Source organism: Spea bombifrons, chromosome 7 (genome assembly GCF_027358695.1).
Source record: "Spea bombifrons isolate aSpeBom1 chromosome 7, aSpeBom1.2.pri, whole genome shotgun sequence".
Taxonomy (NCBI): domain Eukaryota; kingdom Metazoa; phylum Chordata; class Amphibia; order Anura; family Pelobatidae; genus Spea; species Spea bombifrons.
Window position 1 is genome coordinate 11,517,300 of NC_071093.1, and position 17,323 is coordinate 11,534,622.

The 17,323-nt window shown below is 39.6% G+C and overlaps 1 protein-coding gene across 1 annotated transcript; it reads right to left on the reverse strand.

The window, feature by feature from the left end:
• Positions 1–10,027: 10,027 nt before the first annotated feature.
• On the reverse strand, positions 10,028–12,384 carry DLX2 (distal-less homeobox 2). Its single transcript, XM_053470503.1, has 3 exons — positions 11,857–12,384; positions 11,502–11,686; positions 10,028–10,555 (listed from the first exon to the last, which is right to left on the reverse strand). The coding sequence occupies exons 1-3, from the start codon at positions 12,173–12,175 to the stop codon at positions 10,214–10,216; spliced, it is 846 nt and encodes a 281-aa protein (XP_053326478.1). The 5' UTR covers positions 12,176–12,384; the 3' UTR covers positions 10,028–10,213.
• Positions 12,385–17,323: the final 4,939 nt, after the last annotated feature.

Here is a 17,323-nt window from a genome sequence, read left to right on the forward strand (position 1 = left end):
GGGTGACACTTCACCTGTGTGGGCTTACTATTGAGCTGTTGTCTCTTGAAACCCAGTTGGCCAGGTCAGGAAATAAAGCTTCAGGGGAAAGAAGCCATGCATCCCCCAACATCAGCTTCTTTGGAGAACACAATTGCTTCTTCCAAGATGTAACTTTTATTAAGTGTTCCTGTGAGTAGTGGATGAGTGAATGACTTAGGTGAAACCCAGATTGTTTGTTCTTCATTGTGATTTGGCTCTTTGGCTTTATAAGTATTTGGAAACACATAGATTTTTTTTCTCGTTTCAGAAATTCCAAAATTGCAATTGTTTTGTCAATAACCCCCTGTGGATTTCAAACCCTCTTTTTTATACTAAAATCAACAAACTTATGCCCCAGATTTTTCAGTACTGTGAATCAAAGTACTGTGATAGTAAATGAAGTTCGCTAAGATATTGTTAGAAACTGAAAAGATCACGCATTTATTTTTATAAAAGAGGGTATAAAGTCCGTTGTTCTGCTTTAGTCATTCTGGACACCGATGCCCTGGGTGCTTAAATCTGATTGAGGGCAAATTAAACTATATTTCACCTTCCTTATCTTATATCTCAATAGATTATTATTATTATTATATATATATATGTGTCTGTGTATGTCTATCAATCTATAAGATAAATCAGATTTAAGAAAATGTTTGCCTTTATTTTAAAAAAGGGTTTTTTTTTTATCACATGTTCCCTGCAAATGATACAACATAAATACTAATTTTAATTTTAGACACAAAAGACTCAAAGCAAAATACTGTAGCAATACGTCATCACGATGATTAAATCGTCAGATGTTTGCAAGTTTTTTTTTAGCAAAGTGCAGCTTCTCCATATATATATATATATATATATATATATATATATACATACATACATATACATGTATATATATATATATATATATAGATCTATAATGGCAAAATGTAATTTCTTTCTTTTTTTGTCTTATTCAAAAATGTGAACCTCATTTTAAAACACTTGTGAAATAGGTTACACACAGCTTAATGATCACCAAAATGACTCTGTTCTGCAAAAAAGGGACCTCAAAGTGAGGATTACAGCTGCAAACCAAAGAGGGTCAGCTTCATTTTCCAGTATTCTCTTCTTGATTACAAGTCGAGCCCATCAAACAAAACATAATTACAGTAATTTTGGGTTTATTTATTCTAATGCAGTTTCCCATCTCTCTGGTAATTATGAGCAATTTTTTCGCCCAGGGAATCTTTTTGCATTAACAAAAGAGATAACGCACTGAAAGCCAAATTTGCTATGTATTGAGAGAGGAAAAAAAGAAAAAAAATATATAAAATAGGTGAGCTTCCATCTCTCAGCAATTCTCCTATATTCAAGTTCAGCAAATTGCTTGCAGGTGTAGGGAGCAGCGTTATCAACAGGGAAGAGTTGCAGAATTAGCAAATGCCCAATGTTTAAATAATTCAGCCAGACTTGGCCATGCTGGCAAACAGTATTCCTTTTTCCTAATATCTTTTTTCTTTAAGTGAAAAAAAAAATATTTTCTCTACACTTATTTATAAAACAGTAAATGCCTTGATACTCTATATCATTCTTATTCATTCCATACAACAGGCTCTCTGCGGCAACTAATGCTTTTATATAGGTCCATCTAGTAGGATTTATTGTATCAAGCACCAAAAAAGCAAAGCAAAAATGTTTTTACATGTTATTTGTGTCTGTCAATAAACAAACAAAAAGGCAACTCAAAAACACAAGTGGGATTGTAAGCAAAGATTGATTGACAATGGCTTTGGAAAAGCAGAATTCTAGAATAGGCTATTTAAAAACTCTCTTTTATGTGCAACAATGTATTCAAACAGACACACATAATACTAGTGCACATATATAAATACTAGTGCATGCATCGTATGTAATTAATTCTATGCTACCTATGTACAGACAATCACCTTAGAGCAAGGTTCATCACCTGAGATTAGATACAAATACATACATTATTATGCAATCAATTCAAGGATGTGAAAGGTATTCTTCAGGCTGACAATGATCTCAAGGACAAATGTCACTTAAACACCAAAAAAAAGAATTTTATATCAGTAATTTTAGCACCATGTCTACCATCAAACTTATTCTTTTCATTAACCTGACATGAGGGACAAGGCTTTCTTGATGCAAGGCTAATCTTCTGAATGTTCCTCCACCTCCCCCCACACCTCCTACACCCAGAAAGTTAGATCCCTCACCCATGCCTTGAAAGCACAGGAGCTACCAAAAAAAAAAGAATCCATTCCTTACCATTCCCTTTCAGACCCCCAGGTAGATTTCATTATTTTCCTGGATTACAGAACCAGAAATAATACAGATTGAGATGAGTTCTGGAGTTATCTCACCATCCTGAGCTATCCAGAAAAGGAACCAGATATTTTTCAGCTCAAAGTGCCTCTCCTGCATTTGCCAGCACTGCTTGCAGAATATGACTGAAAATTTCTGTTATATACCCTCTGTCTTTATAGCTGATGAAAAAAATTGCAGATTATTAGCATAAATGTTTACTCTTCATTACGCTGATGACATTGTGCACTTGAGATCTTAGTAATCTTTGGGAAAATTATGAGTAATTTTTAAAAATTTTAAAGCAGAGGCTGTAACCATGCAATTCAAACTAATTCTGCGTAGGCTCCAAACGGATATAATTATCGAGAAGTCAAGATGTTATGCTAAAACTATGCGTTGATATTCCCATTTATTATGTACATACAACTTTGACAATGTTGATGCTTGAAATAGCAGGAAATTGTCTTGCGCAAAAATTACAGTCCATATTAGGACATGTGAAATTGCAAAGAATTATATAGTAATTGCAGGCTTTCAGATCGCAGAGCTACAATGCTCCAACTACTGCAAATGTGGATAAAATTACAGATCAGAGCAAAAATTAGGGGGGAAAAAAGGGGGTCTGGGATTTTTCAAGTTGGCTACAGGATTCCGGAAATGGCTAATGCCATATGATTGCAAATCCTTCAAACAAGTCATTGCCAGATCGCCTTTAACCCTTAACGGACCCCCTACTGGAGTTCACATTTCGGCAGCTAAGGAGTTAAACGCGTACATTCTTATTTTATTGCTCCAGTAAATAAGATGTATTTAGATGGCTTGACATCCCCTACAGCTCCCTGTGTTTATGTGTCTGTTTCCCACATTTTTACATCACTGCGGAGCAGGCTGCTTGATATCATTGCACCCGAATGACACGTTAGAAGCAGAGGAGGAAAAAGTTAATTATCCCAGAAAAACCACAAGTAACACAGAGCACCAGTTAGTGACTGGGGTGGGGAATCACAGGGCAGATGTCCCCAGGGGAGGAAAGGGGCTGGGGGGGGGATGAGCTGGGAAGCCTGCCTGGAGGATGCATGGAGGCATTGAGTTAGGGCAGAGGTCTGGGTGCAGGACTTAACCCCCTTCACTGGTAGCTGTATGTATGTGTCTGTCTATCCATCCATCTATCTCTCTATATATTCATCTATCTATATATCATCCATCTATCTATATATCATCTGTCTATCCATCCATAGGCACATTGTGTATGACACATTAACATGCACTCCACACACTCATGCAGTATATTCTTTAGATATTTAGCCCCCTGCAATCCCTTCTTTCCTGTCTGTTCTGATATATCTACAACGGCTTTTATCCTCCCTCATTTTTGTTACCTGCACAAAGAGGTTTATTTATTTAACATGGCTCCGGATTTTATTACAGGCTATTTGTCTTTATTTTATAGTTTACTGAGTATCTATTGCGGGATGTTAGAATACAGCTCAAAGGGTTAATTCGGTTTTAATGATTGTGGGTTTTGTTTTTCTCATTGAGATGGAGGTTAAGATACAGAGAATTTATTCACCCTATAGCAGACAAACCCACGTATACACATGCACCTCTACATGTAATATATAGATATATAAATATAATATATAAATATAATATATATATAAATAAATATATAATCTCCATGTCTATTATCTGTCCGTCACCTATAGTTCTATAGTTCATACACTGCACACATTTCCACGGCCCGCTAGCTCTGCCGTGTATTAAATATAATTTATTACAAATATATTTATTGTTAATATAAAGCAGGGGATGAATATAGGAGGTCTTTATTTATTATTCACGGCAGGATGCTTGAGATATATATATATCAATATATATATATATATATATATATATCAATATATATATATATATATATACAGTAAAAGCATGCATATACATAGAATTTAATATATACATATATATAGCAATCAGTCCTACGGAGCCGGTGCTGTTACCCAGCGGTTTCCCGGGCACATGAATTATTTATCCTGCAGTACACGGAAATGTGTTTGGGAAGTGATAGTGAAAGACCCGGCTCTTAAACCGTCAGGGATTCCGCGCCTCTGTAACTTTATTTGTTCCGTCAGAACAACGGCTGGAAAATAAAGCGATCGATCGCAGGGATGATAACAAAATGATTGTTGTCAGGGAATCGGCGGCCGCGCTTTCTGCAGCGATTACAGCCAAGCAGCCAGGTGCTTCGGGATGAAAGCGACAAACAGCGCACCGGTGGAAGTCACCCTACTTTCCTAACCCCGTGTAATACAGAACTTCCTTTGTCATTCTGTCGCTCCGGGCGGCCTGCGGGGATAACTAACTTTCTAACTAAACCGGGGTATGAGGAGCGCCCCGAGCGGGGATTCGAACCGGCGTCCACTCGCGTGTAAGGCGACACAGCTACCCGCTCGGCCAGGGCGCCAAAAGTCTCCTCCGCCCCTACAGACTCACCTACCCCGCATCCTCTCCCTCATCCCCAGGCCGCATCCCGGCCCCTCCCCTGGCCCTTCCCGGCCCACCCAGCTCAGCTCATCCCTGGTCGTCGCCACTTGGCTCTTGCTGAGGCCTGTTCAGTGCCTTCATCTGCTCGCATTCCCTGCCTGGGGCTCTCCGGTTTAGAACTCTTAATCATCTTGTCTGCCACGGATCCTCAGCAACACCCCTTTCTGGATCTCTCAGTGGCCTCTAAGTTCATAGCTCAGTTAACCCCTTCAAGCCTTTTGTGGCCCATGTGCGGAACATGTGTTTGTACCCTGCTTATAGCGGTAGCATTCAATTCCCGTATGTAATACATCACTTATTGCACAGGCTCAAAGATACAAACAGGACAGTCTGATAAATATTTATTTCCAACATCTCTGCCCCATAGAGGGGTTAATTCACCAGACTCATATTCACTCTGTGTCCCCTTTCCTTAGATATATTGGAATGATCACGTTTCCATGTATCCTGTAATTCATTATAAAACATTTTAATTGTACAATATAATATATTCCAAATAATACTTTATTTTCAATAATCCTTATTAGAAATTGCTTTCAGAATTGACTTGGCTGTTTTGCATCGGTCACCCTCAAGGGGTTAATGCGGCAAACGATTTACCGCAATCAAGGTCTTTCAGTGTCTCGAAAACTTCATATTAAACGATGTTCACCATTTTATTAGAATAGCACGTTTTAACTCTTCTCATGCCCTTTGTCTGTTGTAAAACCCGAGTCTTGAAGAAGACTCAAAGGGTTAAATAGATTGAAAAAGACATGTGGGTTGTCAGTCGGCGGGATGCAAATTCCGAGTATTTGGCACAATAACTTACCACCTAGGTGGGAATTATGAAATCCTCGGTACCCAGATAATTCCAGCCTATTTCTGAGTACTCTATACGTGCGCAAAGCCGTATGACGGCTGGGGTTTATGGGAATTGTAGTCCAACCTTTGCCGAATCTCCTGTTTTAGACTTTTTTTTTATTTGAAATCCATTATATAATGTTTGAATGATTATTCAAGTTTTGTGATTTCATCTAGATTTATGTGTTGACTTAACGTCGTAGACAGTAGAAGCTCTCTTGTCCGTGCCTAGATACATCCGCAGAATTTGACAGCAAATAAGAACCATTCTAGTCTACATGTAGTCTTGATGTAAAGACACAACCCTTAACCAGTCCTTGGTGTTGTTTTAGATTCAGATAGGTCTATCCCAGGCATGCTTAAATTCCCTTACTGGATTAACCTCTACCACCTCTGCTGGTTGGCTATTCCATTTATGAACCACCCTCTCTGTAAAGTATAACTTCCTTACACTGCATGAAAACCTCCTGACGCGTTTTAGGTGTTCACTGGTATGATGACATATTAGTTTAAGGCAATTCTTTTCATTTTTCATCTATCAGGGTGACAGCGCATCGGATTGGTCTCCCTGCCTGTAAATCCTGGGGACTGCTATATAATGTGTTTTGTATAAACAAGCCACGTGTAGCTGGGAAAAATCAAAGGCTCCTGATTATAATGATAAATATTTACACTCAACAGGCTGTCCTCGGGTATTTCAGCACCCAGGAGATGTTCTACATCAGGAAATACGAGCTTAGCATCCATTTTTACACCGAAAATGTTGATGTTTTTTAAGGTGTATTCTGAAATGTGACATGCAGACGGATTTACGGCCGTTTAATGGTGTAGACTAGGGTGCGTCCTACAGGAAAGTGACTGGGATTTGGAGATGTCAGTGGATCTGGGAGGAAATGGAAGAAAGAGACCCTTTGTGGCTCAGATCTCTGCCTTTTCCATTTCCCTTTTAACCGCATACGACTCCTGCAACAAAACCAAGCAAAAATCGCTAAAAAATGATAAAAGTTCTAACGATGATGCAAATACTTCTTTCAGGTTTGCCTCTGTATAGGGAAATGAAGCGGTAAAGGCTGGATGCAACGACCTTTGGGTTCGGATTTTAAGCAAAATCACATAAAATGATATTTATCTGATGGACGTGGCTGTTATTAAAGCAGTCATTCTTACAGCTGATCTGTCACTTTTCTCAAATTGGTGGTGTTTACGTATTAAACTACGCAAAATATCTGTACAAGTGGCCACCTTTGAGTATACCATGTGAAAAGCCATGTTAACTTCCTGCTCTTAGGATCTACACCATTATTCCTCCCCAGGAAGGTAACCTTTGTTGATCAGTTCAGACAGCCGTTGGTCGGAGAGTGTGTTGAAGAGGAAAACCTAAAAGCTATGAAATTGGTTGAAATGACTTTTAAAGATGAACTTTTAACTTAAATATCTCAAGCAACCCAAAAAAACAAAACACATGCTACAGGTACCAGTAGTTTAATAAATGACCTCAGTTTACTAAAAGCTGCGACGGTAAGCGTTCTTCTTTAGGTCTAGCCCTGCCGTGTTGGTAAAGGGTTAAACATATTTTAAAGATGGTACAGAGCATTTAGCAGGCTGGTGTGCCAATGGCACCAATGGGTCAGAGTTAGATTTTAAAGGCTGGAGGCAGTGGTTGGGAGCTTGTCTGTGCTTACAGTGTCACCGCTCCTGCCTATGTCAGTGACATAGGTCAGAAGATGAACCAAAGCCGTCTAGCTCACAGGAGCTGTGGTGCGGCAGGTTGCCATTTCTTAAGCCGTGCCCTGTATACCTTTAGTCTAGATTTCCCAGCCTTAGGCGCAGGAAGATAAAGGGATTTAACTAACACCCTAGGTAGACAACACAAGAATAGAAGTTTGCCTAATTACAGGCTGATTACCAGACATAATGTAGGCCGTGGCTCGGTTATACGGAAGGATAAGTCACTTTCATGCTAAGGATCTACTAGAGGCTTGTGGGAAAGCCTGGCTTCTTCATCAGAGCTAACGTCAAAGTATATGTCATGGGCCTTGTGACGTCTATGTCACATGACTGCTTATGACATCGCCACGCTGTGAGAAATAATCACCAGGCAAGAAGTGAACCTCTCTGTCCTTGTGGAATAAATAGCCCCTACCAGGGTAACCAGATTTCACCAGGCAAACTTTTTATGGGGAAAGTAAATCAGTATGGCGCTGCAGGATGTATTCCCCTGTCCTTAAATAGGATATCTGCTAATTGTGTGTGTTGGGGTAAAAATAATCCACAAAGAGACCTCTGGGCACCAAAAATCTTACTTGGCCCTTTTTGTAGGTTGGCTCTTTTTGTAGGTTGGCTCTTTTTGTAGGTTGGCCCATAAAATCACCTTTGACTGAAACCCCTTTTGGTAAAATGGAACAGAAGCGCAGTCCAGAAAAGTCCAAGACCCCCATGTAGGTAATATTCCTTTACCACTATTCTATAAATACAAGTGATTAACAGAAAAGCAAAAAAACCCTAAATATTAAAAAATAAATATTTGCAGTATTCTTCTTCTGCAAATAGACTTTTTCACTGTTGTGTTTCATGGTCTCTGCTTTCTGGAATACTAAGGGCCACTGGCCCCAACCAATGGGCTGTCAGGCTGCCTTGCCCAGGAGTGGTAGCTAATCTGCAGACACGGGCTCAGGAAGGATTATGACGGCGTTACACCGAAAGTACAAGTAGACGTAAGTCAGACATGGCAGTCGCCGCCTTCCCTATGGCACCGGTGGGAGAGAAGACGCTCGTCCAGATGAACCGGCTCCCTGTATCTCCAGGCTTACCGAGAGGGGTGTGTGAGGGGCGTGGCGCTGACGCCAGCAGCAGACTGTCCCAGACTAAAGCGTCTCTGGCGCCAGCTCCTCGGGATGGGCGTGGTTCAGTCTGGGACTCAAAGCCTCTTTTCTGATGGAATCGTGGCCAGCCACGCCCACTTCCGAAAGCACAATTTATGGGCAGGCAGGATCAAGGCATTGAGTCAGCAGACAGACAGGGATCTGTACACAGCGCTGTACACACGCCACAAGTATACACTCATTCATCCAAGGTTTGCAGCAAGTGTCCTCCACGTACTGGAGAAGCATCAGCAAACAATGATGAGAACAAAACGAAATTGCTCTTTAATCGAGTGCTGATTATTGTCTAATAAGGCCGGGGAGAAATGAATGAATGCAAAAGTATACGATCGAAACAATATTTTATTTTAAATAGACGAATCATAAAGAGAAACAATATGACAACAGGGACAGGAGGCGTCCAAAATAAATAACCAAAATAATCTTTTTTTGTTGAAAAATAAAATCAGTAGCATGGTAATATTGGTTGAAAAAAAATAAAATTACACAAAAGTGGGAATGTCTGACAATGTTTAGTATTTTATAATGAATATTTTTTCTGCATGTCAAAAATACAAATAACCTCAAGAAAACTGTACACAGACACATGGTATTTACAACCAGCCAATGCAGAGCAGCACTGCATGATTTTTTTTTTTACATTTTATTAAAAAAGATAATTTAAAACACGGGTTCCGTATATCTACATATAAAAAAAGTCATCTGTTAACATCAAAAAATGAGGTCATCCGAAAAGGCACAGAGATCCTTTAAAGTGATTAACCCTCTGAGTTCCAGAGAACTGTGTAACACATTGGACAATAAAGCCTGGCTCATCTCTTCTGTGGGTAAAGGGTTAAACCGTACTGGTGATATGATGATCGTGTAAGAAAACATACATTAATCATCTGATGAAATAAAGTTAAATGACCAGGTGAATAAATTACTTATTTTCGTTAAATGACAATCCATTCCGTTTTGCAAGGCAGAAAACGAATTTGTGTAAATATTGAAATCTTATTACAAAAAAAATAAAAAAAAATAAGAATTTACTGACTTTGGTTTTAAATCCTTCAATCAGGGTGCGAAAAAAATCTAAAAATAGCAGTATTAAAGGGTCAGGAAAACAAGTTTTAAAAAGACCTTAAAAATGAATGAATACAAATAAAAGTGAATTTTTTTCAAGACGGTAACTTTCAGTATCGATTTTTTTAAGGAAACCCAATAATATATTTTATTTGTGCTGATTATTATTTTCTTTTTGGGCTGTTATTTATCACCCAACTGAATCAAAACAATATAAATTATTCCTAATTATTTTTTTTAACCATTTGATGCCTGTAGTCCCATTAGGCCTGGGAAGAATTGATTTCACATAGTAAAATAATAATAATAATCATAGTATTAATAAAAGAAATCAGTACAGAAGTGACACCCATGGTTTCGTGTTTTTTTTTTTCATGGAGTGTCAGTGGGGTAAAATGATCATATCACCCGTGTGACTTGTGAACCTGCGGCTGCCCCCTCCCAGCTCTCCCTGTGATCAGTGACACAGAAAGCAGATCTCCCAGTAAAGAGGTCATTAGTTTTCCAACCTGTTGCTTATCAGTTCATGTGATCCCTTTACACGGGATTCAGAAGATAGTCCCAGCAGTGACCGCAGTGCTGTGGTGGTGGAGGTGATGCTGTTGCTGCTGTAATAATGGGTTAGACTGGAGGTGTGAGGCTGGGTTGGAGGTCTGATACCAGGAGTAGTTGCCCAGGAATGGGCTGGGGCTGGATCCGGAGTTGGGGGGCTGGAGAGACCCCGATCCCTGCAGCCTCTGGTGTGATGCAAAGTCCCAGCTCACTGCGGAGGAGGAGGGCGAGTTACACGTCGGAGACTCGCTGCCTACCGGGTTCTGATCGGTCGGTAACTCGCCGCTTTTCCACATCTTCTTAAACTTCGACCTCCGGTTCTGAAACCAGATTTTCACCTAAATTGATAGAATCGAAAATGGAATTGATTAAAATTCAATTAGAAAAAAAGAGGTAAAACGAACATACATGGGGATATAAAGGCACAGCATTTAAATTAACGCCCGTAACAAGTGTGACGTAATTATAATAGTAATTCCAGTTACGTAACATTATAACCATAGGGATTGCCAATTCACGCGTAACATGGGGTGGTGACCACATCATTTGTTATGTTTTAGTTATTACATGTAACAATGTATATATATATATATTTCACTGGGGGAAAACCTCAAATGCTTAAAATTCATGTATGTATGTATATATATATATATATATATATATATATATATATATATATATATATATATATAAATATATATATATATACACATATATGTTTGTGTGTGTTCAATTGTAAATATTTGATTTAAGTTTTAACTTAATTGTTCCTATATATTATACATATATAATTTAGATATGATTTAGCTATCTATGTACATATATATATTAAGGTTTCCTCAATAATCATAAAGTTCCGTCCAATTCTTTTTGATATCAAATGATGTTATTAATACTTAATGCTTTATCTAACCCCCCCGATAATTAGCAGTTAATAATTATACACGAGATGCGAACATTAATCACAAATAGATGTTTTTCACAGAACAGGAGTTTATAAACTTGGATATAAACTTTTTTCTTTCTTTTTGGAATTTTCTGAGTTTATAGAACGGGAAATATTCACACATCGCATATTAAAAAGCATTATTTTGGTTAAAAAAAAAACATAGTATGCGCATAAATATTAAAATACAGACATAGAAGGGTGACAAAGGATAATTACCCCGTTAAATACCCCCTACTCTCTCATTGCTCACCCCCTCTGCACCCCGGGTAAGAAGGCAGGGGGTAATAATTTCTGGCATCGGAACCCATAGATCTGGCCCAGGGGCAGCTCCTCACCTGTGTCTGGGTCAGGCCCAGGGATGCGGCCAGCTCGGCCCTCTCGGGCAGGGCCAGGTACTGGGTTTTCTGGAATCGCCTCTGCAGGGCAGCCAGCTGGAAGCTGGAGTAGATGGTTCTGGGCTTCCGGACTTTCTTTGGTTTGCCATTCACTATCCTGACTTCTGGCTCACCCTCTTCCTTCTCTGTAAATACATAACGATCAATTATTATAATCACAATCCGAATTAACAGGTAACACGGAACACATTAGCATAATCAGGCCGCAGCAGCCCAGAGCATCTCTCGGATCTGTCCATTCATCGCGCTGTATGTCAGGGCTGCAGCAGGTAATGAGCAGACAGTGACAGCTCACCTGGGTCATTGTGTGTAGGGGATGGGCTTGTTCCATAGGGTCCATATGTGCTGTAAGAACCATTATATGTCAGATCATAGGATTTGGCAGAGTAAGAGATCCCGTTGATGCCAGTGGCGTGGAACTGGTAAGATCCCAGCTGTCCATAAGGGGACCCCCCTCCGCAGTGTTGCTGCTGGTTGGTGTAATAGCTGCTGTCGGTAGCCGTGGACACTGGCAGAGTGGGGGATTCCTGCGATTTGTGGAGCCCGTGATAACTGCTGGAGGTCATTTGGTTTGAATGCATGTCTGACACTAAGCTGTCAAACACTCCGGTCATTGTCACCAAGTCTACCTAACGAAAACAAATGCAGGGGTCTGGGTGTGCAGGACGGTGCAGGGGACAAGCTGGTGCTTCGATGCAAAAGTGATGGAAAAGCGATCAGGAGAGTTCAACCAGGAGACCGGCCAGGGCTGCAGTCATGGTCCTCTCTTCAGATGGTCTCCGTTGGGGTAGATCGCAGGGGTGAAGGCGCCGCCGCTCGCTGAGCGCTGTAGAAGGTTGTCTGTGGCTCAATGCTTCAGCGCCAGGCATTTAACTCCGGTCATGTGACCGCCAGCGACGTCACCTAGCAACAGCCAATAAGGGCTAACGTGTTGTCCGGTTCTTAGGGTTCTGCCCCAGGACAGGAGCTCCCTCCGCCCACATGTTGCTCCTGTGAGCTCCGGGCTGCCTCCTACACAGCAGGGAGTAGGGGGTGGGGAGGCGAACTCACTGTCACCAGTAACTAAGATGCTGGCCCTTGTTCCTTTATGTAAAACTCCGCTGTGTCAGACAGCGCTCCGGCAACACTGGGAGAAAGGCTGGGAGCAGCACCGAGATACCGTCTCATAATTCGAATTAGTGCTTGAAATGAAATTCAGTTACACAGCGCAACTATCAGGGCTTTCCTCCAATCCTCTAATAAACGGCCTGCTTCGCATAGCCCTGGCCAGGCATGGAACAATCCGTGCATTAAATCGCTTCTATAGAGCTGTCTCTCTGGACACCCTGTCATCTTCATGATGCATCGCACTTATTCGAGGCTACTGCGGTTTCTCAAGTACTGCTTGGATTTGTGGCACTTCAAAGTTGATGCCCTGCTTGAACATAGGTAGACGAGTTCAAGTCTTTAGAATATCAAGATTTATTTTAGAACTGGTGTGATATCTTTCGGTATATCGTATATGGTAATACATCGCATGGGGTATTTTGTGCTGGGTTCCAATGGTCACCTTTTTACAAATCTCCAGTCTCTAGAGAAGTTCCTGGATTTGTGAGAAGAACGTCTAGGTAGGAAGGAGCCAGGTGTGAAGAAGCCATGGACAACCCAGTAGAGATAGTCCAAGGTTAAACTAACTAAACTAGAGCCATGTTTAAAATAGTGATGTATATTTCAGATAACATTCAAGTGTGGCCACCCGAATCCAACATACCAAGCATGACTTTAATCTTCCTAATACTTTAGAAGGACCCTAGTAGATATGTACAGAAGCATGGCTCAGTTTATCAGAGTCTGGCAGTGTGCATTCTCTTATGTCTAATTAACCCTTTTTAACCTGTTGGGACGATTCCACTGTTCTTCATTTTTTTTGGCAAACCTTCAGCAAGCACACTGATTTCAAATTAGATTGTGAGTTTGGATCATACACCTGAGTATATTCACCCTACACAGATAAGGAAAACTACTGATTTCATCAGTACATTTGAAGAATTAACTTGTCTTTGGCAAGTCACCCAGAATTCTATAATGTATACACGAAACCGATTTCATTGCTGAGTTTAATGGTGGACAATCCACTTACTTAACCATCATCAATAGCCAACTGAGAGCCTGGGAGTTTTACAGTGTTTTCCCGTTCTAAATGACAACCATTAGACAGCCAGGTGATTTTATAACACCTGAACTTCCCAGAATGTGGTCAATCTGGAGTCTGCACTCATGGTCTGATGGGATAAGGTGCACACAGACCACGCTATTATTCTATATAAATTGGCACAGAACTACCATGTTCATAATTCTAAGCCATCATCTGGTTGAAGATGAAGGAAGGTGGAGGCCAACAAAAAGTTGCTAGTTACCTTTTGACTACCTCTGCCTTTTCTAAAGGTGACACCAACATAAAGCATGACCACTGCCAAACTCTCTATAACAAGCATTGGCATGAATTTAAACAAGGATACACATGGATGGGGCACGCTGGTGAGTTGCTCCGCTTAAAACAAGGGTTTGTTCTGTGGATGTCACCAGTGGTGTATTTTAGCAGAATAATATCAGCACAGTTGAGGTACATTTGATATCTTTCATGGACCACCAAGCCTGGGATTGTTGAGTTCACCAGAAGAACCTAACCCTGAAGCCAAAATTCGGCCACCTTGAACATTTTGTTTAATAAAATCAAGCACCTCACCATAGCTGCACACACAGGTATTTTATAGAAATATGTAAAATTTGGTTTTTGTGTACATTCTATTTTTTTTATTCTGTTTTAGATCCACCTAGGCAACAAGTACTTCATTGAGTTTTTAATCTTTCTATGCCCTCTAAAGGAATATATATATATATTCCTTTAGAGGGCATAGAAAGATTAAAGACTTATTGCCCAGGTGGATCTATAACAGAATAAATAAATCATGGGGCAACTGGTCTGTTCTGAGATCTTCACAGTTATTATCTGTAACTAAAAGTATCAAACACTATTAGCATTATGTTTTCGTCTATAATTTGCAAATATTCTGGATTCTTATTTTTGAGAGTACATTTTATAATTTATTATTTTTCACATGACGTTTTAGTTGAAACTATTTACAAATCCTGCATGGTTAGCACCAATTTGTTTACATCTGTCTGAATTGCCCAACAAATAACGATCTTCTACAGCCTTTCATTACAGTCTCGATTAAATAATATAATTTAATAAACAAATTGAAGAAATTCAGCCGCAGGGAATTTGGAATAACTATAAATTAATGTAACAACATGTGTTCAAATTTGAATATTCTATTGATTCTTTAACCCATCATACTTGTAGCGTATGTCTGCCTTGAGACTGCCCGCCAGCGCCACCTCCTGGCGAACCACAGAATCCTAATTTCTACCATCTGTATTTAGAGGCTTTAATCTGTCATAGGCGCCAGTCTGCTCATACACCAGCTGGCCAAAATAATAATTAAAAGCCACAAAATTGTTTTCGTGCTCACTGTCTGATGGAATTCATACGAACATTACTTGCCCCTACAGGAGTGTTAACAAAAAATAAGCTGATCGTATAAAAACGTCTTCAACAGGGCAGCCACTGGAAATATCCGTAATTGGGCATTTTCAGGAAAAAGCAAAAAAGCACCAATTCCAAAGTTCTGAAATATCTATTATATGTTGCAAAACCTTTTCTCCAACTTATAGTTTCATAAGTTTACATATTAAAATGTGCTTGATAATAAATAATGATTCTTCAAATATCATCTCTTTTCACTAATTGACTGCTGGATCTTAATGGTCTGGATTAACCCTATGTTTTCAAAATAGAGATATCATCGGCAGCGAAAACCGTCAAGAACAACATAAGGACAAACCTAGAAACTGATACTCAATAGGTTTTATCCCAAATCTGAGACAAGGCCAAGGACCGATTAAGGCCTGGGTCTCTAAATCAGGAAATGCGGCATCCTAGATGGGCTGAATAGTTCTTATCTGCCATCAAAGTCTATGCTTCTACAAAGTGTTAAACGGGTTAATATTCAGAGGTTATTGATAAAGAACAGACCGTCCAACCATTATACATACCGTACCTTCTTTGCAGAGGGTGATGGTTTATTTTGTGGCACAAAAAAGAGAATAAAATATATAGTTATATGACGAATGTACCACATTTTATGGCGTGATTGTGCACGTTGTTGTGGATGTGACTGTAAAATTCATAAAATATGCATAAAACAAGCAAAGTGAAGCTGCCTATGATAACACAACAGCCAGATTCAGATATATAAAGGCGGTTGTGCTGCTTTCTTATGTTTTGGACAGAATTGTAAAACCGCCAAATCTCACTTGTTTTTCAGACTTTTTTTTTTATCTATATATATATATTCAGCCTGTTATGTGGTTACTGGCACAAAAATCTGACAGGTTTAGCAGGTTGGCGCATGTGTTGTTAACCTGCTAATTCTGTTGGATTTTAGTATTATAACTTGTTGTGAGAGCAAATTTGGGCTTGTGACTCAGTTATACATTAACCAATTGTGGCACAAATCCAGACGTCGTTTAATGCACTTTTTTACAGCATGATTGCGCGTATTTTCATAGCATTACTTTTTTTTGGTACTTTCAGATTCGAGATTTTTTTTTTTGTATTTTGACCTTGAGATCTATGCTTTGGCTCTGCTCCCTCATACTGTAAGACCAGGTCTTACATCTGGCACAGCGGGCATATGCCTGGTTGGCCTCTGACCAATACAGCCACACGCTCACTTGATCTGCTACTCCAGCGGCATATTGGGTGCTTCAGCGTGCGATCAGCCGCTGGAAATCTCCGGCCACATACTATGTGAGCATAAAAATATGGCTGCACATATCCAGCTGCCAGCCACACTTACATCTTCAGGCGGCCTCTGGCTTTAAAGTGCCCTGTCATTGCCGGTCCAGCCCTGTATAAGACAATGGGTTTATTGCTATTAAATGCATACTGGCTACTGTTCCTTTATTAATCCTAGACTTCCTCAAAAGAATGGTTATGTGAGAAGCCCTTAGATCACAAAGTATACACAATACTGATATAAGGCAAAAAGGCAGTGATATTTATTGTGAAAGAGTTGCATCAACAGGAATATCCAGCAAAATTATCTGTACATTGCATTTCAAAAAATGATGTCACAAATTGACAAAAAAAACAATTGCAAGTAGTCTTATTTTTCCCACATCTCTCTTTTGATCAGAATCGTATATAAAGAATTACCAATTATGTCTGTCTGATTCTTCTTTGTTTCTAATGCTGAATTGCCTCTGTGAAGCTTTCAGGCAGGTCTGTTAATTAGATTTGCTAAGATCTGAAATTATTGCTTGTTACGCGTTGGCTCTCTGAATTGATCTCAAGAGTTCTGTTTATCGCTAAGCATTAAAAATTAACCAGCTATTCTTTCTGTCATAACAATGTTTTTTTTTTTACATTTTATAAAGAAACAGAAATATAATGCAGATTCTGTAAAACAATGTAATAGACGCGGTGGTGCTCATTGGTACGCAGTTCACGAAGGCCTTGGATTGTTAAATAGTTTGTAGGCTAGTCGAGATAAAACATTCAAGTCACTGAATTGTCTAATGTCTGAATTGTCCGCATAACCTTATTATTAGATGTGTTTCCTTTTGCTTGGCCAGAAAATACTCATGTTTTCATCTCACCTCAACTCACCTATAAACACAGTTTAGTGAATAAACCCTAATGTTCGGTGATCTGA